Source organism: Aptenodytes patagonicus, chromosome 8 (genome assembly GCF_965638725.1).
Source record: "Aptenodytes patagonicus chromosome 8, bAptPat1.pri.cur, whole genome shotgun sequence".
NCBI classification, from domain to species: Eukaryota; Metazoa; Chordata; class Aves; order Sphenisciformes; family Spheniscidae; genus Aptenodytes; species Aptenodytes patagonicus.
Window position 1 is genome coordinate 6445342 of NC_134956.1, and position 24634 is coordinate 6469975.

Sequence of the window (24634 nt, forward strand, 5' to 3'; positions counted from 1 at the left end):
CTTGCTGCGGTCACGCTGACGGCAGCCCGACAGCGGTGTGGTTTGGTGGCTCTTGCATCGCTCTGGATTTCAGTGTCGGTGCTGTGCTGGTCACACCAAGGTGCTGATGTCTAAGCCAAGGAGGTCTCCAAGGCTCCTCTCTAGGGCCCACCAGGGCCGCAGCAGCAACTGCTCAACCACGTGCTTCAACCCTAAAGTGGGACGTGCACACATCCTTATGGACGGTGTTGAATCAGCACCTCCACACTTCTTATCCTGCTGTAAAATCTTTGAAAGCTGATGGTATCTTGAGCTAGAGATTTTTTCTGGCTCCAGCATTTCGGATGCTCGTGCACTGAATGATAAAACAACTGAGTGTCCCCTGCAGCCAGTTCAGCAGGGACAGCAATAGGACGCAATACGTGCGATGGTCAGTTGGGATCCGTGTGCTTTCCTTTTGCTTCACCACTTACCCAGAACAGCCTTTAGCAGGGACGCATCTCCACAGCACTTATTTATATATTTTTCCTCCCCTCACTTCTCAGAGAAATCAATTCCATTCCCCAAACAATGGCGAAGGCCTTGAGGAGATATTGATCTGTGGCAGAGCTGGAGAGGGGAGCATTTGTGACACAGAGATGCTCTTTTGTAAGTAAAAGATAATTACCAGATCATGGGGACACTTGCTGAATAGGATGACATTAAATAGGCATCAGGGTGAAGGGCACCAGGGCCTCTGAATGAAGCATCGGAATAGTGCTGTCCTCCCTGGCAGCTCCAGCCCCTCCTCCCTGCTTCCCTCTGCCATTTCTCCTGCTCCCCACCCCAGTCCCTCCTTTTGTCCCCCCACTCCTTCCAATTTCATCTCTCTCTGCCCTCCCCATGGTTCCTGGTTGTCCTATCTCCGCCAAATAAATCCCGGGTAACGCTGCCTCGGATGCAGCCCCTCCTCGCTGGGTGGGGATGCCTGCTGCAGCAGGGATGCACCTGGAGCCAGCCAGCTGCTGTCCCCGAAACCAGGGCGGCAGAAGGAGCTGCCCTCCTTGCCTTGGTTTTGCCGGTGCTTCCAAACCCTGGTTTATTTATTTAAGTGCTAGTAGGGAGAACAGACCTCTGCAGCAGCACCGAGCACTGTAGCAATGAACCCCATGGTGGTTTTAATAGTTTTCAGGCAGAGGGTCTTGGGTGGGGCAGGGGACTGTCCCTCTGCTGTGAAGCTTCAGCTAATGGATCCAGGGTGGGATCCATTAGCTGAGGAGGATCTGGAGGACCTGGTCCTGGTTTGTACTGCTGGCACTGGGTTCCCCTTGGGAGCTGATGGTTGACTCTCAGCGTGTTGGTAGTAGCATGGGTGCTTGGACCACTCGTCTGCTTGTGCTGTCTCCAGGAGGTCCCAGGGCACTGGCGGGTGCAGGGACCTGGTGTAGCCATGACCGTGCCATAGATGTGGGTGAGGGCACAAGCGGGACTGGGTGTGCTTGGGAGGGTTAATAACTCCCAGAGCAAGAGCAGAGCTGGAAAAGGGGCACTCGGGAGCCTTGCCTCCATCCCATGCTGCTCCCGGGACCTCATGGGATACTTTCCCCTCTAGAGCAGCGCCTGCCACTGCTGTGAGTGATGGTCTGGTTCAGCTCATGGAGGAGCTGCAGCAGATTTGTTGCCTGGCTCTCCAAGGCATCCCCATCAGCCACCAGCTCCGGGGTGCAAGTCCCAGAGAGACGGGGGCCTTGGCACAAGGTGTGCTCCCAGGTTGCCATCCATCACAAGGGAGGATGCTTCGATGACTCCTCATGGGCCAGAGCACACATTTAATCAACTCTCAGGCAAGATTTCCATTGCCTGAATGAGAGCTTGGGCCACAGAGGACGTCACGTTAGCAGGCAGCTCTTCTGCTTGGGCTCGGTGGTGTGGGCACTCGAAGCCACGTGGGGATGTTCAGTCGCAGGGCTGGGTGACGATGCGATTCACTGATGACTGGGAGAGCCGCTGCCAACTGCCTCTCATGAATTGGCACAGCACAATGTAAATAAAACCAACCCACAACTCAAAATACTACGTCGTAAAATGTCCCTTTTTATTTACACCAGCACTGGTAGTATTCTCTTAATTACTTGCTGATACTCTACAAATGGATTATGGTGCGTTTTGCAAGATTAATGGATCCCTTGTAATATGAGCGATCCTTGGACCACGGGCTCTGCAGGCCCAGGAGGGAGGAGAGAGGGTCCTGTCCCTTTGCGGTGACATCGGGAGCTGCATGTCCTTCCAGCCGTCACTTGCCAGGTCTCATCCAGAGAGTTCATAAAATCTGCCACCACAGCCTGAACGCCAGCAGGATCTGTGCTCACGCATGCTGAAAAAACCCAGAGAGGGGCGATCCCTATCTGCACATCTGTGCAGGCAAGTGACGCCAGAGCACTTCAGCCGCACGCCCTGGCTCTGGAGGTTTCGTTTGATTCCAGCACATTTCCAAACCAAGCTCTCCAGCACTGTGGTTCCTCTAAAGAGGAGATGCTTCCCAGCTGTTATCACGCAGTGTCAGAGATAACCGAGCATTTTCCTTTGCTCCGAGGGTGAAAGGGCTCTGGTATCTGAGGGTGTGAGCTGATAACAGCGGCAGCTACCTCCAGTCCTCCCCTTGACTTCAGCGGCCATGGAGCTGGCACCTCTGGCCAGGGATGCTGCGGTTATTTCTGCCTGGTTCCTGCTGCTCCTGTGCAGCACTTTCGGGTTTTGCATCTTTAGGTTTTGCATCTTTGGGTTTTGCACCTTCGGATCCCAGCCACCGAGGTGCGAGGCCAAGCAGGGTATCAGAGCAGCAAGCTGTGATTTCCGTGCCTCTGTCGGCCGCCGGCTCCCTCAAGCAACCCTGTGTCTCGGTGTTAAGTGTCTCGGTGTTATTCCCTGCCATCACCAGGCGAGAGCCGGCTTCGCAGCCTGACCAGCACCATGCAAAAACAACAGAGTAGGGAACTTTGTGCCTTTAAAATAAAATAAAATAAAAAAAGCCCATTACCATTATTGAATAAAATACCAACAATTTAAAAAACTCTTTTAAATATTGTTGCTGCATTTCCAGCTGTTAAAATCTTCTGTATTTAGTTATCATAATAACAAAGTGCTGCGGCTGATTTGAGCAGCGGGGAGGCAGCGCCATTATTCAGAAGGGTTTTAAACGGTCGGTTTTTCTTCCTCGCAGTGGTGCTTTCTCGCCTATTAAAAGTCCCTTTGTTCCCTTGGCACCTCTGGCCTGGGTGGTGGAGCTGGCACCCGCGCATTGGCGGAGGGCCCCGCCAGCACTTAGCAACGCGGCGGTGCCACGCGGCTTTGGTGGGACGCTGGGGAGCTGCAGAAAGTGAAGCAGAAAAGCTCTGCTGCTCTGCTGGGGAGGTCTCATGCTGCAGAGTTCATGGGGAGAAGGAAAACAGAGCGAGCAACACCTGGGCTACCACCACAGGGAGCACAGGGCCATCTAGGGAAGTCTTCTTGGCCAAGCTGAGCTCCCGGGTGCTGGAGGAGGTGGGCATGCCTGCAGCCGGGTCTGGCAGGGCAGGAGGGGTCGTGCTGTGTCAGCACTTTGACCGTACCATCCATGGTCTGACTGCAGCCGCCCCAGCGCAGAGGCACCAGAGCAAGGCAGAGGTGGTAGGGAGCGGGTGCACAGGGTGAACATCCTGGAAGTAGGATCCCCATGCTTGCTGGTTGAGCTGGATGAATCGCGTTACAAAGGGTGCACGAAGTCACGTAGCTTGCTCTTGCCCTGGGGAACAAAAGGTCTTTGTACGTGGCAGTGGGGTGCAGCTGAGTCACGCGGGATGGGGCCTGGCAGCCTCCCTGCGGCAGCGTTTCAAGGGCAGCTCCGTCGGGGGATCGGTGATTCATGTAGGTGAGATGATTGCTGAGCACTTGGTTTCATCACCCCAAATTGGTGGGGATGGAGAAGAGGGCAAAGGCACCTGGTGTGGGAGACTGCTGCAGGGGCTGGGGTGGCTGGAGAAGCAGGAGCAGGCTGAGGACGAGGATGCGGCAGATTTCCTTCCTATAGAAAAATGCTCTTTTAGGACCATCTCCCCAAGGTCGCGAGGGTTGGCAGAGATGTGAAAAAGCGTGCAGATTCTCAGAAACATCTTGAACGGCCGGGCGGAGGCAGGCTGCTACCATGCAGCCTCTGGGGACCACAGCACCGCAGGAGGCAGTGAGCCCAGTGGGAAGGACCTGCGGTGTGCAAGCGCCAGCCGGACAGCCAGCGCAGGCAGGGGCACTGGGAGGAGGCAGCAGAAGATGCCAGGTCCAAGTGATAGGAGTTCATGGTACTGCCGGCCAAACGGCAGGCAGGGCTGGCTGTGACCTGGCCTCTCAACCACCGCATTTTGGGTGCCGGGCCACGTGAAAGCCTTGTAAACAGGAGTAACCCCATTGTCCCCAGGCTCCCCTCCGAGGTGGTGCATTCCCCAAAAGGTTACCTCCAACCAGCGGCGCATTGTGGGTAATAAGATGCAAATTGATAGCGAGACAATAAGGCTGTCTTGTGAGCCCTTCCGACGGGGGCCAGTGTTTAAAAGTCAGCCTGATTGCCTCACTGGCAATTTGCATAGCATTAACCGGAGAGATTTTCTTTTTAAACTTGAACTTTTTCTTTTTTCCCCAGAGGTCACCTCAAACTAATTACAGCTCTGGCGCCGCTTTACAAAAGAGGACTCTGCGGCTGCGGTGGCAGGGTTGGAGTGTGAGGAGGAGACTTTCCTGGCATGGGGAGGGGGGAGACCTCGTCCACGTGAACTCAGGCGGGTTTTTGTGCGTGCACCAAGATAGTTTAGTAAGAGAGTTGGGTGCGTGCGGGTGCCGAGCACTGCATCTGCTATGGGAGACAGCAGCGGCAGGGCTCGAGCCCCAGCACGTGAAAGGGATTGATCCCCTCCATTGTTATCTCCAGCGCAGGCACAACCTCCTCCTGGGTCTCACCTGCAAATGCAGCTTTGCTGAGCTGGAAGGAGGTGGGGCGATCCCACTGCCCGCTTGGGATGCTGCAGTGAAGAGGGGTGGGAGAGCCAAGCCCTGGGGTGTTTGCACCTTTTCCTTCACCACAGTTTAGTTCAAGTGGGGATTTCAAGGTGTTTTCTTTGAAGTTGGTGTAAAAATGACTGGGGACCTCAGCCAAAGAGGTCTACAGGAGAAGTGGCGTCGGGCTGCTGGCGGCACGGTGTCGTGGCTGCTCTGCTCTGACCAGGGCCATTTGCTTTTACAGGTGAATTCTTTGGGTTCAAACTGGGCTGGTGTCCACTTAGTCTTGCAGTTGGACTAGGTGATCACTGCAGGTCCCTTCCACCTGAATTCTGTTCTGTTCTGTTCTATTCTATTCTATTCTATTCTATTCTATTTTCTAGCAGGTTTGTAGCTTAGCGTAGATCTTTGCTAACCCAGTTCGGTTTGACCAGGGTGAGGAGCAGTGCTTTCACTGGGCAGCTCTGCCAGCGGGCCTGAGCAACAGCCTGGAGCAAAGGCAAGCGGCAAGCAGCTTGGAGGGAGCCGGGGCTGCCCTCTCTTCCCCAGCAAAGCGGCTGCCCAGCCTGCGAGCAGGCACGAGGCTCTTCAGAGGTTCAGCTAAGCTGATGAAAATGCGTGGCCAGCCAGGGCTTTGACAGAGCACCTCTCGTTATTGAGGCTGTCTTCAGGACATAAAACACACGCTCCATGCTCAGCGACCCTGGGTGGACATGGGATGGCCCTTCCAGATGGCGTCTGTCTGCTGCAATGCTCGGTGGATAGGGTTTGCCACCGGTTGTGCTGTGGTGTGAACAGTCCCTGCAAGGTGGGGGGGAGGCAGTGAGTCAGGGCGACGCAGGGTTTGAAGAGCCAGCTGGACAATTTTATGACCATTAATATCATTTGTAGTTATGCAGGCCATGGCTATGATACAAATAATTAAATCTTATGCTTCACAGCATCAGCTGATCGCTTGCTGCAGTCAGGAGTGAATCTCCTATGCAGAGCGTGCACAACTGATTAACTCTGTTAGAGGGGTTAGTTTAGATCTCCTTCCTCTGGCTTGTTCCTCAGTTTCCTTCCTCCTGGCTGCAGCTGAAAGGCTCAGCACCAGCAGATCCCCTTCTCCTCCTTCACAAAAGCCCAGCAAGAAAGTTGTCCTCCGAGGTCCCTTGGCAGGGGTGGAGGCAGGCTAAGCAGGAGTCTTCCCCAGGCTCCCCACCAACATCAGCTGCCTGCCCAGACGTGTCCCAGACACCCTGGCCAGGTGATGCTGGGGACCTGACACCTCTCAAATTCCCCTCGGTCCTCCCTGCTGCTGTTGTCAGAGGCTGGAGATGCTCAGAGGAGCAGCCTGCTCTGGGATGTCATCCCGGCTCCCACTGCCTGGTCTGCAGGTAAATCTGCCTGCTGGGAGGCATCCTCTGCTCCTGCCCTAGGGTCTTCAGGCCATTTGCTCGTTTGCCTCCCAGCTTCTGGCAATCCTCAGATCCTGAATCCCTGGAATCTTTCCCTCTGGGCTGCCACGAAGCACTTGTCCCCTACCAAGCCGGTGTGTGGCCATAGCCTCATCTCGCAGCGTTCTTCAGCCTCCTCCTCCTCATTGCCTGGAGAGGCTCCTCCTTCCAGGCTGAAGCCAGCTGGATACACACACGTCCTTTCTATGTGGCATCCTTCTACCCTGGTTTTTAGCGTATTATCTGAGACGTTAGGCCCAGGAACAGAGCTCACAACACTCCTCCGGGTTTGTCAGTAGCTCTGGCACTCTTGATGTCTTCTCCGTTCCCTGAGCAGCCCCTTTCTGGGACAACATCCCAGCCAAGCCCGGAAGGATGAAGATCAGCAGCGTGATGGCACCGGGTTATTGAGCAGCCCTGGCTTAGCAGGTCACCATGGCACTGTCCTGCTTAGCCAAGGACAGCAGAGCTGCTGCTGCCGTGGCTCTGTGCCTTGTCAAGGGAATTGGGTTGGGAAAACTGAGCAGAGAATATTTTTACATTTTTTCCTTCTTTTTTTTCTTTCTCTTTCCTCTTTTTTTTTTCCATTCCTAAAGATTGAGTATAATCAGAGCTAATCAGAAAATTATGAGCTGTCTGATTGCTGATTAGATTCCTAATGTTAATATAGTCAAGAAGCCTCTCTTAGTGTTGTATTTTAAGAGAAGTGTAAAAATAACGTCTTGGAAGGAGCGAGCCGGAGCTGCTGGAGCAGCAGGGAACCCAGCGCCGGCTCCGGCAAAGGAGAGCAGGGTTTCACCACTGGCAAGAAATTCAGGCCAGCAAAGAGGGGAGGGACAGGACCCACCCAAGCTATAACCAGGTGCGTTGGCTTCGAAGGGGCTGCAGAGCCTGGGAGGAAGAGCATAAAACCAGCCCTTCCCGTGTGTTAGTCCTTGCGCAGAACCAGACCTAGGAATTTCACTGCTGTTCTCTGGGAGCGGGCGTGCAGCTTTCTCTCTTGCTTCCCTTCCCAACAAATAGCATCTTCCCAGATAGATTAGTTCTTGCACCTCCCAGCGTCATGCAGGCAAGAGACAGCCTCAGATGATGGCGAAAGGGAGGCCGGGATGTGCCCAACACCAGTGAGTGGCACCAGGACATGCGAACCTGACACTGAGCAGCTGGCTGAGAGCAAGCATCGCGCAGGGGATGTTTCAGCCAGAGCATCATCAGAGATGATGGCGCATGAACTGGGCTGGGTTTTACGCTCCTTCCCCACAAAGCCTTCCAAAAAATGTGCATTTGTGATGTAGGCTGTATCCAAGGTTTATCTTCAGCTCTTCCAGCCGTGCTGCAGTGGTGTTCCCGGTGCCGTCCCAGCCAGGCACCCTGTGCTGGGGGGGTGGCATGTGCTGCCTCGCTTTAGCTCTCGCCTGTTCAGAGCTGGGCAGAGGGCTGGGATGAGGCTTGTGCCTGTGCCGCTCTGGCAGCGCCCCGCCGCCTGCCACGGCTTTCTTTCCAGGACCAGGGAAGTGCTGGGTGCTGCTCAGCACTGTCACTACTGCCCCTCTTCTTGCTGGTCTCACAGACGCACCAAGCTGTTACATCTGGCCACCCTTTTCTGAATTTTCTGCTGGGCTTTCAAATTAAAAGTGAAAAAATATTACTGCTTGGTGGGCACGAGGGCAGGCAGGGCAGCGGGCTGCAGAGCTGCCGTGGCCACAGTGTGGCATCCTGCGTGCAAGCTGCTGCCACGCAGACCAGGGGCGAAAAGGTTCTGCTGCTGCCCCGCTGCCATAGGACGGGCGCTGCTCGGGCAGGAGGAAACCTCAAAATAAAAAAAAACCAAACCTGCAAAGTCTTGCTGACGGTGGTGGAGCGGCCCTTGCCCAAAAGGCGGGGGTGAGATGCCCTCTGGGGTGCTGGTGAGCGCAGAGAGGATGCTCCCATGGATGCTGGTGGGAGCTGGGGGAAATCCTTTTCCAGTTGTGCTTGGCTGAGCCATTGCAAAAACCTTTAGGGCCTTCCAGAAGCAGAATTGGAGGGAGATGCTGCGTGGTGGTTGCCCAGGGTTGAGGTTTTGCCCTTTTTCCCTGTTTAAGTGCTGAGGATCGCTCTGCAGTGTCCCCAGCACAGGGCTGGTGCCTCGAACTGTGGAGTGAAGCTGCCAGCCCTTTCCACAACTTTCCTCCCCAGTCCCCACCGGCGCCAGCATGGTGATAACTCCCCGGCTGAATGGCAGGTATTATGTTCTGGCACACTAATGTTCCCGTTAATAAGCTCCTCACCATTCACTGTGTGTTTTACTTTGATTCATCCCGACGGCAGTGCTATATAATGGACTATATACTGTAATTGTCCCCCATTGTCACCACTTAATAACTTAGTATGATGTTATCACAGTAATTCGTATATTTTTTTGCAAACTTTGATGAATTATATTTTGTTCTTAGTGAATAAAAAAAAAAAATCAGGGAATGGTAAAAGGAGGCAGAAGTTAGACAGAAGTCTGCTCTAATTGCAGAGCGGGCTTAATAATACAAACGTCCATAGCCTGCGTCCAGGCTGCTTTTGTTTCTGAGCCTCTAGGAACAGGCCACTGGGCCAGCTGGGAACGAGCTGCTATTAAATGGCATTTCTTTTTTAAAACATCTTGATCAGCAGGAATTGGTTCTGTGGTTGGGGGATTTATTTTGCTTTGCTTGCTCTTGACGAGCCCAACCTCAGACACAGTGGATGGGATTTACGTTGGTGTCCATGGGCAGGGGCAAGGGGTGATGTCCATAGGGTGGGTGCAAGAGCCATGAGAATGGCTGTCATGGTGAGCAAGAGAGTGCAGATGTTGGTCGTTGTGCTGTGCATGGCTTGGGCATCGCAACAGCCTCAACATCTACCTAGACATTTGGGGAGGAGTTTGGGCCCAAGGTTGAGCAGCAGCAGGTAGAAGAGCTGTGCTGGAGCCTGGACAAGCGTCTTTTCCATGTTTGAGCTCGCTGGCTGCCTCTCCAGGTTAGATGTGCCACATCCCACCAGATATTTGTGTCTCTCAAGCCTTTGTCAGCATCTCCGAGTCCTTATGGTTCCCGACCCCATGTCTGGCAGGGGAAGGAAAGGTCCAGAAGAGACATTCAAACCCCGAATGCGATGAAAATCAAGGCAGGGAGATGGATGCCTGGGCTGGAATGCCCCAGGTGGGAGGCAGGGGAGGGCTCCTCGGCATCCACGAGGCGGCAGGTAGGGACCTAAATGAGTTTTTCGCTGTAACACATGTCCTGACCTTTTTTTAAAAATGAAATATATTTTATTAATTTTTTCTTTTATCAAATCCATCCGTGAAACATTAAAGAGATGACTGTGGAAAAGGTCAAGAAACGTGTAGTTGTTGAAATCTTGTTCCAGTTGATGGCTTTTCCCTTACAGGAGCTCTTCCACACCTTCTCCTCCCCCACCTTGGTCTTTAAAACAAAAAGTGTCAAGTCGCCTTGAGTTTTGGGTTTAACGGTAACGCCGAAACGTGCTCCTGGAGCGGGATGGAGGGAAGGGCGTTGCAGGCTCCCCTGCAATGGGGAGTGATGCTGCCCTTGGGGAGCTGCAGGGTCAGGCCAGCGTTGCCATAGGGAAAACCTGGTCTGGAAGGGATTTCTCCTGAGAAACGCAGACCCCAAAGGAGGGCTGTAGGGTCTCCAGCTGTGCCAGAGCCGTGCGCCCCAGGGAAGGGAGAGGCTCCTCGGGGGGCTGGTCTGCAGTGAGGGCACGTCTCAGACAAAATGAATAAAGACGAAGCCCAAGAAATGGGCGTAGTGGTGAGTGAACGCACCTTGAGTCCCTCTCCTTGGCTTGGGTGGCTCTTTATTCACCGTGAGAATGGAAGGCAATCACGCTTGCCAAAGGAGAGGGAGGGGAGCTGAGCTCTCATTACAGGGGACTTTATTAGCACCAATGCTTTCTGGGCGCCACATCTGCTGGGCAGGAGCTACGTGCTCGGATTTGCAGCAGGCGACGAGAGTACTCTCCTTACAAAAGGACCAAGGGAAGGAAAGAAAGAAATTAAAAGACAATAACAGAGTCAGGAGTGGATCTGTATTGAAGCTCATTGGGAAAATTATATTACAGGAACATCAGGAGTCTGTGGAAGCCAGAAAATGGAGAGACGCGGGGTGAAGTCGAGTGGGCGCATCTCCTGCCAGGGGTTGGGCTGGCTGTTGGATGCAAGGGTGGGCATCAGACCCCCTTGCATCTATGGTGGTTGTTTGCTGCTGTTTGGTTCCTTCTTTTATTGTAGCACCAAGGAAGCTGGGTCATGAGTTGGGCTTGCTGTGCTGTAAAAATGCAGAGTCAAACGACACTTAAATTTTAAGCTCCAGACAAGAGAGAATAGGTGAACAGAGGGCAAAACCAAAGCAACAACAATCCCCCTCCATCAGCACAGCAGCCGACCAGCAGCCTGGATTTGTTGTGTGGTCCATAAGCATCAACACAGCGGTAGGGGCTGAAGGGAAATACTGTGTGAGGATTTGCAGCTTTGAACAAGGAGGCAGAGGAGTGAGAAAGCATGTTGGGACATCTTGCCAAAGAGCAACGAAGCCTGAAGAGCTTGAGCTTTGAGCTTTGCCGAAGAGCAAGAGGCTGAAGGGCCAAGAGAGGGTGAGCGAGCATCTTGATCTCAAAAAGGGGTGCACGATCCTTTCTCAAACCTGAACACTGGGGTGAAGAATGTGAATGATCCCGTCGGCCCAAAGGGCTGCTCAGCCAACCCTCCTGTGTCGCTCGAGAAAGGGGAATAACTGCCCTGGCAAAACAAGGCCAGGATAGGGAAATGGCCTGAGATTTGTGTTATGTCCCCGGGCAGTTTACTGGTTTTCCCTATTTGCTGGGTGTGAGCATTCCTGACGCAGTGGCAATGCCAGCATCGCTGGTGCTCGGGGGCTAAGTCAAACTCCAGAAGCCTTTTCTTACATTTCTATTGTGTAAATTCATAATAACGGACTTTCAAAATGAAGCATATAATTTGCTTGATAGATTGTCAGGCCGTCTTTACGTGTAATTGTTGTGAAACCACAGTGATGGATGAGCCCCGAGAGGCCGCCCAGCCCTTCCCCCCGAGGCTCTGCCTTGTGTCCTGCTGCTCCGTCCACTCCTGTTTGCAGCATCCAAAGCCGTGGGTCCTCCTTGGGAGGCTTCACTCATCGTAGTTTCCTCTCAGGTCTTCAAGGGCACCATTCACCTCTCAGATAGTACATTTTCTTTGCTCAATCTCATCTCCTCCTCCTTGTTTGCCATTCCTCCTCTGCTGTGGCACAACCCCTCTTGCTCCTGGGGCAGGGCTGCGCACGGTGCTGGCCACGGGTGCTGGCAAAGCCCTGGACCCTGCTGAGCGCTTCACCTGGGTGCTCTCAGTGTTGTCCCCATGGCAGAAGAGGTTGGCAAGAATGCAGAAAGGGTGGAGGTGGATGTCCCAAAGGGATGGAAATGGGTCCTGGCAGCTGAGAGGCTACACCTTGCCCCATGGAAATGGGGGTAGATGGATGAGTGTTGGGGTCACTGTGAGCTGTCGCATTGGGAAGAGCCATTTGGCGACCCACTGAGCTTGCTCGCTTCCACCTCCCTGAAACTTCCCCCTGGCACCTAGAGCTGCTTGCTTTGCTTGATTGCTATTTTTCTGAAAGTTTGCACAAAGCTGGTTCCAACTATGGTGCTTTTTTTTTAGAGCAAAACACCACTAAAAAGTCCTTTACAGGATTTTTTGCATTGCAGTTGCTTTTCTTTGGTGTTTTAAATTGGCAATTTAAACTGCTCTGGTCGCATTTATATTGTGGGGGCCCGAGTTACTGATCAGCGTGCCCGACCCCGCTCAGGCTGCAGGAGAGTTGCTGGTGGTGTTGGGGGACACGAGGAAGATGCCGCACGTGTCTCCAGAGGGTTTCAAGCTGGGAAGTTTTGGGTGCTCCTCTTGGGGCTTGCTGGGGGTGCGGGGTGTGACATTTTGGTGCATTCTGGGGGGATTTCTGCGTGCTGAAAATCTGCCTTACCATAAAAACTTAATAACGGAGGAGCTCTCGCTGCGCTGTGATGTGCCGTATGGAAATCCCCGCGCGGCAGCAGATAATAAACGAGGTGCTTTTTAAAGCTCACACATCACAGCACAGCAAGAGGTGATGCCTTAAAATAAATCGATTGTAAGTGGTTTCCAGTGCAAACTTTCTAACAGCTTCTGCTTGAAAGAAAGGTGGAGAGCTAAAGGGGAGGATTTCAAAGGCACAAAAGGCCTCATCCCCATGGAGTGGGGAGCCGGGGGCCTGCCAGGATGCAGGCGTGATGGCCGGCTGTGCTTTGGGTTCCCAGGGATGCCCACCTGCATCTCACGGGAGCTTCTCTGTTGTTGGTACCATGCGGAGCACCGGCAGGGGAGGGAGAGCAACTCCTTGAACTTCTTGTCATCTTAACATGGGACTTAATTCTCTGAAATAAGGAAGGAGAAGGATAAGGAAGGATTTTTTTGTTTTGTTTTTTCTTTGGAGACTCTGGCTGCTAAGACCTGGCTGGGCAAATTCCTCCTTCTCCTGCCCAAGTGGCAAGCTGTATCGCTTCCTTTATTTTTTCCCTTTATTTTTTAAAAATATGTTCCCCCAAGCTCTAAGTAAAATTGATTTTTAAGTGAAACTGTCTCTTATAATTGCCGCTGAAATGCCTCGTGGTTATTGTAATGGATTGTGAACTGCGACAAGCCCTACTTGATGATCATAACTGGAGCTCCGCAGATTATTTGAATGTGGTTTAGGGAGCGCCATTGGAGTGAAGGATGAGGAGGAGACGGGGCTGGAGCAGCGGGCTGAGATGCCAGCTAACGTGTTTGCTGACCCTCCCGACACCACAGAAGCTGACGCTGCCCTGGGACCTCGTGCCGTAAGGCACGGTCTCCTGAAACCCTTCGCAGGAGCTGCATCCCTCCAGCCTGCCAAGCCCACCGCTCACCTGTCCCGCAGGAGCCGTCAGGGAAAGGAGAGGGAAGGAGCCCAGGGCAGCACCATCTCCTCCTCCCCAGCTCGGTGAACCTCCCGCCGTCACGTTTCCCCAGCCCTGACCTTCTAGCAAATGTGTCTCAACTTGAATTATTTCTGGTCGTCTGAAACCTTATTGTGCAGCAAGCAAGCTGCTCGTCACCCAGCAAATGAGAACGGTGGGGGAGAGCCCTCAAGCCCTTCCTGTTGTGGTGGAGCTCCAGCAGACCCGCTGCGCCATGCCGGGGTGCCATGTTTGTGCCCAGTAGCTCGCCCGCCCCATCCCCGCCGTGCCAGTGCCACCGAGCATACAGCAGGACCCTGGCATTTGCTGTCCCCAAAGCAGCAGATAACGAGAGCCATGGGTAGCGGCGCTTGCCAGGCTTTTAGCTTTGATGCGTGCGGCTGGCAGCCCTCCTGTTAGCAGGGGTGCTGCAATTATCGGGGGGCTCGGACTGGGATGGGCAGCCCTGAAGTTGGGCAGCCCTGACGGTGCTGGGACATGTCTGTCCCACCCGCAGCCGACAAACAGCACTGGAGCCATGTTTGTCAGGTGGTTTGTATCCATCACCCCTCTGGGGTGCTGCTGACATGCCCCAGGCCTTCAGCATCTCCCGGAAGCTGGCTATCAATATTCCAGCTTCATCCCAAGTGTCGTGATTTAACCTCAGCCGGCAACTGAGCACCACCCAGCCGCTCGCTCACTCTCCCTGCCCCCAGTGGGATGGGGGAGAGAATTGAGAGGGGTGTGGGGGGAAGGAAGAGTAAAATTCATGAGCTGAGATAAAGACAGTTTAATAGGACAGAAAAGGAAGGGAAAATAATAATAATAATAATAATAATAATGATAAAAGACTATACAAAGCAAGTGATGCACAGTGCAATTGCTCACTACCCATCGACCGATGCCCAGCCCGTCCCTGAGCAGCGGTCACAACCCCCAGCCCACTCCCCCCAGTTTCTGTACTGAGCATGACGTCCCATGGTATGGAATAGCCCTTTGGCCAGTTGGGGTCAGCTGTCCTGGCTGTGCCCCCTCCCAGCTCCTCGCTGGCAGGGCAGGAGAAGCTGAAAGGTCCTTAACTAGTGTAAGCACGGCTTAGCAACAACTAAACCATCGGTGCGTTATCAACGTGATTCTCACACTAAATCCAAAACACAGCACTGTACCAGCTACTAGGAAGAAAATTAACTCTATCCCAGCTGAAACCAGGACACCAAGAGTGACTTTCTTCCTTGCCAGCCAGGATTTTGTTTAGGCAGTTAAATAGTTAGATCTTAACCAGTCTAACTACTGTGGAAGTGGTAGAAACTTCCATAAGGAACAGACGGGGCTTTCCCTGCCCTGCTCATCTCGTGAGCTCATGCTCCAGAAGAGAGTGAGAGGTGTGAAATGAGCACAATTTAAAGCTGCTGGGCTTGAATTTATCACCCAAGACAGCCTTTGAAAAGCCATTTACATCCTTGGTTTTCTTCTCACCATCAAACACTCCCTGAAGTTTAGGTGAAAAGGATGCCTGATGTGCAGTCCTGAGTCCTCTTCCTCTTGAGGACAGTAATGAAATGAACGTGAGGGTCCCAATGGCAGCTTGCTGCAGCAACTCCGTCACCTTCTAGCCCCAGGGATGAGTTTGGATCAGGCTGAGAATTGAGGAGATTGCTCCTGCAGCTGAGGGACAGCAAGTGCCAGCTGTCAGACCACTGGCCTGGCCGAGCACATCCTCCGTTATCATCTATCCTATCTCAGAGGCTTGCGATGTTTGCCCTAGTTTGGACTGGACCTGCTGGGGAACATCCTCTAGTTTCTTACCTCTGCCTTTTTCAAGCTGCACGGCAGAGTGTAGCCATTTGGAACAGCGTTCCCACCCCGCGCTGCTGGCAGCCCAGGTGCCCCTGGGCAGGGTCAGCATGGAGAGCCGTGCTGCCACGGGGCAGCTGAAGCCTCCTGCTTGGCTCTTCCTCTGGCTGCATATTGGGATCTCAGAGCAGAGGTCCCTGCTTTCTTCTCCATCAACTGTAGAGGGTGCAGAAAGGTATCGTGACTGCAAATAGTGTGGCAAAGGGGACAGAGGAAAGTGTTTTTTCTCAGGTCCTGAACAGAGGAGGCAAGTGTGCCTGGCTTGGCTGCATCCCAAAGCCAGGCAGAAGCACGTTCCAGCAGGGCTTAATCACGATGGCATTTACCAGTATGGTTTAAAGGCATATCTAACGAGGGAGCAGGTTTTGCTGCCATACGTCCAGGGCGAAAGGCAGGTGGGAAGCGGCGATGCCAGTGTGGCTGAACTCCCTCTGCTGGCTCCGTGCAGGGGAAGGGGGCTGTGAGAGAGGCCAAGCCTGCCTGCACCTGCCCATACCTGGCCCCGTCTGTCCATCCTGCACCCCATGTCTCTGTCCCACTGCTGGTGGTGGTGGGGGCAGATCCTGCACCCTCCTGTTCACCCTTTCTCCCCCTGGAGGGATGGGGCAGTGGTTATTTGGCATTGTATTGGTGAAAACAGGAGCCAGGGAGGGTCTGAGGAGCTGAGCTGAGGCTTTGCTATTGCTGGTCCCCAGGGACAGGCGTCCCCATGGGGGCACAGGGCAGGGCCCCCCCTGCCCTCCTCCTCCCCTCCTGGGGAGCAACCAGGGTGATGGGGAGCGGGGGCAGAGCTGCTCTCTGCTTGCGGTTTTGGAAAGCAAATGTCATCCCTCATGGAGGGCACAAACGCGGGGAGAAGGGTAACAGAGAGAGGCTTTTCTCCAAGGGGAGAAGAGCTGAAGAGGTCGCCCGGCAAGGCGCGTGCCGTAGGATGCCTGGCTACCTGCACTGTCCTTTTGCCCTTGGTGCTCTTCCATTTGCAAGAAGTTAAGCTGCTTTGGAGGCCTGAGCGATACTTTGGGGTAGGAGAAACCCCCCCGGGCAGCGATGCCCTCCCTTTCCTCCCCCACCTCGGCAAACACAGGTAGCCGTCTGCTTGTGGTTGTTACAACTGGCGATGGTGTTTCTTACCAGCAAAAATTGTGGCTCTGGAGGAGAAGGAGCAGAGAGAGACGCTGGCAGGGGAGCAAGAGCCAAGCGCTGGTGGCCTGCAGAGCTGTGAGTTACTGAGATGGTCAGTAAAATGATTAAAGTTGTGGCTGCGGGGCTCGCCCCAGGCTCCCAGGGCTGGGTGCTGGCCATGCCACTGCCCTGCGCGGGGTCTGCAGCGGCTCTGGCTCTGGTTTTGCTCCAGGTTTGTGCTTGTAACCCTCGCTGCTGGCCGGGCTGGCTCTGTGGAGATGTCCTCTGCTCACCGCCCTGCCAGACCCCAGCAGCAAGCACCGCCTGGTACAACACCGGGGTCTGGAAGCCCTTGGAGGATTTACCGCCTGCTCTTTACTGTTCACTGGGGTTTTATTTGCCCTCCCATGGGCAGGAGAGCATTAGCAGCCAGCGCCAGCCCCAGCTCCATCCTTCCCCTGGGACGGACTGGATCCAGGTGCCAGAGGAGGGTAGACTTGGTATTGACAAACAAGTTAGTGCTCTGAAAGAAAAACACTGCAGCATGTTTGAAGCTGCCTCCTTGATCAATACTCAGCCATGGCTGAGCCCGCTGCCGACTGGATTTCAGATGACGGCTGCTGGGGTAATAAGAGCCCTGGGATCAACTGTCTCAGAGATTATTACAGGATGAGATGCTTCGCTGCTTTACGGTGTTTACTCAAGATTTATATTCCCTATGTGTATATAAGAGGGTTGTCGTCTTTTGTTGCTGGTTGATCATTTTTTGATGGCGGTGTGTGTGCTGTGCCATTAGGGTTTGCTTAGGGGTGTGCATGCGGTTTGGTGCACAGGGAGAGGACAGGCTGGGGACAAGAGGGAGAGCCAGGGCGGGGGCACCCCGGAGCTGGTGGCAGGAGGTGGGACTGTGGCGCAGTGAGAAGGTGCCCTCTGCTCTGATGCATGCAGGCAGATGGGGATGGAGGCGCATGAAGCACGTGGAATGGGCTTTCGCCTTTCTGGATGCTCCACGGTCACAGATGCGGTTTCGGGGTGCCCCATCCACGGAGGGGGGATTGGTGCCAGAGGAGAGGGCTTGAGCCATCCTCATTCCTCCACCATGGAGAAGGAAGAGCTGCAAAACCAACTCCCAGGGGTGTTCCTGTCCAGGGTTTGGGTTACTTGGCTTTGTCGTGTGTGTTTGTTTTTCACCTTCTCGTCTTAACCTTTTACCTGTGTTTTCTCACTTTGGAAGGAGGGCTGGGATGATGAGATGCTGTGTGGACCTCTCTGGCCAGCGCAGCGCTGTTTTAATCTCCAGCAAAGATCTCTCCTTCCAGCTGTGTGCTCAGGTGCAGGAGGTTAATACACTTCGGGAGGCGCTGAGATGAGGGTGATAACAGCCGCGCGGAGGGGAGTTAAATGAAGGCTTAGCAGGAGTGGCTCTTCCTCAGAGCAAATATCCCTGGGCACACGCAGCCGCCGTGTGCCGGGCCATCGCTGGGCCCTTCCTTACTGGCTGCGGGGAGAGGCTGGGGACACCATCCCAGGCTCCCCGAGGAGCATCCCCCCAGCATCGGCACAGGCGTGGGGTGCTTTATTTCCATGGGGAGGCTTGAGACACAAGGGCAGTGCTGCTGCCGTTATGCAGGGCTGCTCAGTCTCCTCTTGCAGGGTGTTTGCCGTAATCCTGTCTTATAAATCCAACCTTGGCCTTTGGCCTCCCCATGCTGCTCTGGTCTCTGCTCCACTGCCTCGTTGATCTGACCGAGTCAGGAACAGCCAGGGCATACTTATTGCCGTGTGGGGGCTGGGAAGAGAGATTTAGCAAAGCGTTAGACCAGTTTCCCTTGGAAAGCCGCTGTGTGAAAATACTGGAGCAATGCAGGAGAGCCCCAGGTGCGATGGGGGAGAACAGGCGACGAGGAGGAGGTGGGCAGCACCTTTGGGTGCTTGCTATGTCAGGGACAGTCCCTCTGCATGCTGGCCCCTCAAGCAGTGGGGATGCTGACAGCAGGGATGGTCCCCTCTGCCTAGAGAGGAGGTTGCAGACCCTGCCTGCGCCAGCTCTGATACTCAGAGTGTTTCCCACTGCCTCCCTCCCAGCAGCTTCGGGGTATCAGACCGGCTGCCCCCTGAAAGGTGCTGCCATGGGCGAGCACGCGTGGGTGAGCTGTGCTCGGGGTGGGGTGGGTGAGCTTGTGGGTGATCGGGGCTGAGAAGCGAGGTCCTGGAGCAAAGCGGGGGAAAAACAGCAGCCATGCATTTGGAGGTGCCATCCTCTAGGCAGACGGGAGGTCACCCACCTTGTCCCCCCTCTCCTTTCCCACACGACTTTCAGGAGGGAGGGCGCACGCCTGGCCGTGCCGCCTTCACCACCGCCTGCCCATCCCGAGTCCATGCTGTCCCCGAGGCTCCTTAATCCCGGGCAAGCTGGTGCACTGAGCAGGGAGCTCCTGATGGATCTGCCCAGGAGAGCAGCGAGGCGGAGAGGAGCACCGTGCAGAACATGAAAGAGGCCGGGGTGCAATAAAGCCCGCGCAGCACCTTCCTCCTCGCAGACCCCCACCGTCAGGATCTCCAGACACCAATCCCTTGGAAATCTCCTGCTGGCCTTTTATGACCTGTGGAGTCGTTTCAATTCAGTGTTTTCAGCCTCTAATTCTCCTGTCCTTAGCCCTCAGAGACTTCTGGGGAAAGAACCGTGCTCCTTAAAGTGCCATGGCCAGGGCAGTCCCTGTGCCAGAACCTGCTGGAAATTTGCAGGTATTTCACACCCATGCCTTATTTTTGGTAATTCCTCTAATTTTTCTTGCTGTTTGAGTGACAAAAATGACAACCCCAGGTCCAAAGCCCCCGGGAAGATTCGGTGGCTGCCGTGTACGGGCACAAGATCCCTGCCCGGCTCCCTGGTATGCTGCCTGCATCCCAGGCATCTTGCAGTCCCTGCACGCAGCGCACCTTGAGATGGACTGATTGATCTGTAACACTTGAAAAATAATGGTTTAATCATTATTAAGGATTAGAAATAATCCCTGAGCTGTATTGATCACGATAACATTGTTCATGATGAACTCATTTGGCATTAATGGGGACATCCTGCAGCAATGTGTGGCTCCGGGCAGACCCGTCACCTTCCCCAGAGAGACGTGGCCAGAGGGGTTTGCTGGAGCAGCAGCACCATTCCGGCCCTAAAACACGACTCCAAGCCCTGCTTGTGAGCAAAGCTGTCCCAAATAACCCCCTCGGGGGCTCCATCCTTATTGCCACGGTTTTGGAGGATCCCAAATCCAGCGATCGCCCATCCCGTTCATGCCAGCAGCCTGTCTCAGGGCAGGGCCTGGCTGGGGCTCCCCTCTAGCACCAGCCGGGGACAGGCCAGGGCTGCTCCCACGGGAGCCCCCTGACATGGCATTGCTCCGAGCATGTTCCCCAGCAGGGATGGAGACGGGCAGAGGATCCCCTGTTGCAGAGGAGGGATGGCTGGCTGCCCACTTGGTCCCTCTCTCCTCCCAGTCCCCATCTCGATCACATCATCAAAATGTCTTCAGTGAGGAAAATGCTGCAGAAGCAACAGCTGAGAGGCTCTGGGGCACTTCTCCCAGGGTGGGTGTCCGCCTGCAGCTGGGAGCCGGCACAGCACCCTGCTATGGCTGTGCCATCCCGCCGCGGGCTCCCCCATCCCTGCAACGTGCTATTTATCGAACAAGAGCATCTGGATTTATTTTTTTTAAAAAACAAAGTTGTGTCTAGAGCAACTTTGACGAATTGACATTTTCTGGAGGAAAAATACATTCCGTCAAAGCGTCGTTCCTGGGTGTAGCCGTCCCTTACTGCACCATTTGCAACCCTCCAGGCACTTTGCACGAGGCAATGAATAGTTAAAGATGTCCATAAATCTTACCCCTGCCCGTAATAAACAAACACATTCTTACCAAGCATAGAAAAATGCATATTTCATCACTGCTGCCTTAAATGTGACTTGGAATAAATGCTCACCTTTAATCAGCCATCTCAATATATAAACAGAGCACAAAAGCTTGGGGGAATGAGGTGCAGAATTGGGGCCACAGCTTTTCTAGGTGGCTCTGGGGAGGCAGGGCTGTGGCTGCGCAGGTGAGCCCCCCGCAAAACTGCCCTGAAAATTAACATTATTCGGCTTTTCTGTCCAGCCACGCGTTGTCTCCCATTCTCTTCTCTCCACCACCAGAGCCATAGGTATTTTGTTTCAGTGCTCAGCTGATAGCTGATCATTCCCCTTGGATGCTGGCCATTGAAAGCAAGCACTTTGATTTGGAAATCAAGATTAAAAAAATAGAAAAGATTAAACAGGAAAGTTTTGACCAGTGCGTGCTGAGATTATGCAGTGATGGAGACGCGCTTCCCTGCATCTGATAAGAACAAGCTGCATTCTCTGGCTGGGGAGGGCCAGATCTATGATGTCTTTCACCACTCGTGACCTTATTTTCGAGTACCGGTGCTTTGCCACGCTCCCGGTAATACAGCACCTGCCGTCGTGGCCTTGTTCCCACCGCGCTGCCGGGGCTGCGTGCTGCCGGGGCTGGGTGTTGCCGCTCTCCTGCAGGCAGCGGGGCACGTGAAGGAGACACCGTGAAGCCTCGGGACTTCCATTCCCCCAGACATACGCTTAGAAGGGCTGAGGCATTTTGCATCCCCGTGTGCTGACGGCAGCGCTGGGGGAACTGGTGATAACGGGGACGGCAGCTGCGGCACGTGCAGCTGTGCCCCAGGCTCCTGCGCACCTCTCCGGAGATCGTCGTGTTGTGTGCGCGTGCTCTTATAGTCAGGCGCTCTCCAGGCCCTGGGGAAATAAATTCCCAGGGGTGTAGCTGGACTTCACTGCCGCCCCAGTGGGCTTCCACCAGCATGCTGGGTCCCTGCTGAGCAAAGGAGTGCTGTTTCATTCTGGGATTTGTGGTTCACAGCATGAAAGTTGGGTGTGCAGTAGCACTGGGAATCTTATGTGCATCTCTGCGGTGCTGCCCAGGCGATGATTTGGGGTTGTTGTTTGGCCCAATGTCACCCCATTGTCAGTGTTCCTTCCTCCTCCTCCCAGACGATTCAGGGAGCTGGAGGCGGCCAGGGCTTCCCTCCCTCCCCATGCTCTGGCTGCCGGCATCGCTTGCGTGGAGCAGAGCATGTCCCGTCCCGCTGGGGGATGCAGGGAAACGAGGAGCAGGCAATGCAGCAGCGCCTGCCATAAGGCACATCTTTGCTTGATGCGTCTTCCACTAACTCACTAGGGAGCCTTCCTGGGCTGCGACAGCCTCACAAGCCTCATGGCCAATTAACCCCGTACAGATTAGCCACTCAGCCCCCGGAGCTGAGACCTCCACGGCGTGTATTCCCCGGGGGCCTTGTAAAGCCAACAGCTGATGGGGAGCAGGCAGGCTGTGCCGGGTGCTGCGAGGCTGCGGAGGTAAACGGCACACCCCTGTGAGCGGTGAGGGTGCCCGGCACCCAGGGGTCCGGGTGGCCCTCGGCTCTGCGGGCTGGCTCAGGACACCGTGCTACCTCCAGCTGGGCTTTGGTGCTAATCGGGTTGTACAGCCCTGGCAGGCAGCTCCCCGGGCAGCTGCCCGCACCCCCAGGGGCCTGGAGCTGGTCGAGGGATGGAAGGAAAGGTCTGTGTCGCTTGTTTTGCTCTTGGCTTTATTTGCTTAGTGATGCAGAGTGGATCCTGTTGGAAAGCCCTTTGGCTCCATTAAAGGCCAGATTGCGGCTTCTTTCCGGCACTGCCGGTACCCCAGGGACTGCCTGGTCTCCAGCCCTGCCCTGCTGCACCCTCTGTGCTGGTGAGGCCTCTCATGGCGGAGCCTGAGCCCAGTGAGGCTGCCCTGGTGCTGAGCATGGCTCCATCCTGCTCCTGGTGAGCCCTGGTTCCTCTGGCCTGCCCGTACTGCCTGCTGCCTCCGGAGCCATCAGGGTGGAGATGCTTTTGTCTCCTTTGAAACCTCATGTGCTTTAGTGGGAGAAGGTTGTGCTTGCCCCAGCCTTGGGTGAGACCTGGCCAGGCAGCTCAGCCCTGGACCCTCCTGCTGTGTCTCATAGCTGGTTCCTCTCCTCGCCAGCTCCCTGGGAGTGCTGGTGTGTTGCAGACGGGCTCAGTGCCACTGAGCCGATGGCTCTGGGCGTGCGACGGGGTGAAGGAGGGCACGGGCACATGAAGGGGTTAATCTGGGTGGGCAGAGCCACGCACCTCTGGGCCCCAGCACTGGGGCATTTCAAGGGGGTTTTCGAAGCATTTTTGAAGGGTCTGCCCTGCCCTGCAGAGAGCTGGGGGCCGTTGGCGCAGGGACCCGGGTTCAGTCCTTGCCCTGTGCCACAAATGAGAGCCTGCCCGGCTCTGGCAGTAACGCCAACAGCCGCCAAGCTGTGATGGCTCAGCCCTCGTTGAGTTCAAGTGGCAGCAGTTCCTTTGGAGACACTGGCTTGCTCCAGGAAAGGTGGGAGCAAGCAGAAAAATACCGACTCCCCGTGCCCGGAATGTCCTTCTCCAGGCATTGCTGCCTGCGATCCCTCCTCCTGCCCCTCTGCCTGCACAGCAGAGGGATGGCAGGGTCCTGGGGGATCCCCCAAACAGAGGGGGGTCTGGGGCAGAACCCACGGTCCCAGGTTGACGTGGGCAATGCCCGGCTCCTCTCACTTTCCCTGGTCTTACTTCTCCTCTCCCGCTTGCTTTGCAGAGACTTGCCAACGCGGCGGAGAAGTTCCAGAAGGCTCACCACTGGCAGGACAACATCCGGGTAAGGCTCCGCATGCGCCCCAGCTACTCCCACCCCCTTCCCTCCTGGACACTGAGCTCTGTGGAGGCACCGGCCTTGGGGATGACTCCTGGCACAGGAATCAGCTCCTTGTCCCATCCCTGCTCCCATCCCTGGGCTCTTCTTTCCCTCCTTGCCCACGTTCTTGGCTCCCTCGTGAGTTACCACTGGCCGTGCTGTGCTGGTCGGCACGTAGGCGGCCCCGGCACCGCTGCCTGCCAGCACTAACGAGAGCAAATGAAGCGATTTTGAGCTCATTTCCAGCCTCGCCTCTGCCTGCACACGCTGTAAGGAGAAGGCAGGAGGTGAAGGTCGAGCTGGCGGCTCAGTGCTGAGGGTTTGGGAGCTGGGAAGACTCTTACCCCCCGCCATCTCCAGCAGCCAGCGGCTTTGGTGCTGAGCGGGGTCTCGCGTGGGGTGACAGCAGCGGTGGCTTGTCCGTGGCACCTGCCAGCAGTTGCAGTGGGGGCTGTTTCTGGGGGAAGGAGCAATCTGGGCTGGGAGAGGGAAGATACGGGTTTAATGATTGCATTTGACTTTGTAATTCTGGCAGTGATAGCGCTCAGCGGGAACCTGAAGGATTCTGCCTTGAAATGCTCTCAAATTATAACAATAATACAAAAGGAAGGAAAGATTGTTTTCCTTCCAGTGCAAACAGAGTCTACAATAAAAAATACTCCTGAGCCACCCAGCCCCTTTCTCCGGATCGAGCCAGATCCTGCCCGGCCCTGGGGAACCGGGGGTCCATCCACTTGATGGACTGGCCCAGCTCTGTGCACAGCACCCGGGGTGCTGGGCATTTGCTCCCCTCCCCAGCAGGCAGCCCTGCCTGCCTCAGCCCTGCCTGCATCAGCCCTGCCTGCATCAGCCCTGGTTCCTGGGCAGAGCAGAGGGACGGAGGGGCTGCGTAAATGGCTCTCGCTGCCGGGGTTGAACCTCCTTTTGCCATCCTTCATCCATAAACTGGCAGGGCACGGTCAGACCTGCATGCCAAGGGGACAGCCCCGCTGCCGGGCCTTGCTGGTGTGTTTTGGGGGTATTTCTCTGTCTTCAACCATGATCCACTTAGGGAGGAGAGGAGATGAGGACCTGGAGCCACATCCCGTTCATGCAGACCCTCCTGCCATTGGTGATGGTCACCAAGGTTTGATGTGGAGAGGAAGAGGCAGGAGGAGCAGAAGAGAAGGCAAGGTGTCGACCTGCTTGGCTTTCGTTCACCACGTGGCCGGCGTGGGGTGGACGCTCGTGGCTGGTTCTCATCCCCCCAGGAGCTGTGTCCCGTAGGCACCCGGGTAGGCTGAGCTCGCCGGGGTCTTCCTGTCATTAGCAGAAGCAGCCTCGCTAAGGAGAGGTGAGGTGTCCCCGCTGGCCCTCCCGTCCAGCAGACAGTTATCATTGGCACCAGCAGTCACCGAGACCTTTCTGCATGAGAGTGCTGCTGAATTACTGTCATCTCTTTCCTGGAGGCCGGTGGAGGGGAGGTTAAAAGGA

The 24634-nt window shown here is 55.2% G+C and overlaps 1 protein-coding gene across 2 annotated transcripts in view; it reads left to right on the forward strand.

Moving 5' to 3' along the window:
* The window catches only part of CACNA2D2 (calcium voltage-gated channel auxiliary subunit alpha2delta 2), a 227444-nt gene that overhangs the window by 158583 nt on the left and 44227 nt on the right, over nucleotides 1-24634 (forward strand). For both annotated transcript variants that reach the window (XM_076346119.1, XM_076346120.1), the window contains exon 4: nucleotides 23066-23125. In XM_076346119.1, the coding sequence (XP_076202234.1) occupies nucleotides 23066-23125 (60 nt within the window). The remainder of the gene's footprint in view (nucleotides 1-23065; nucleotides 23126-24634) is intronic.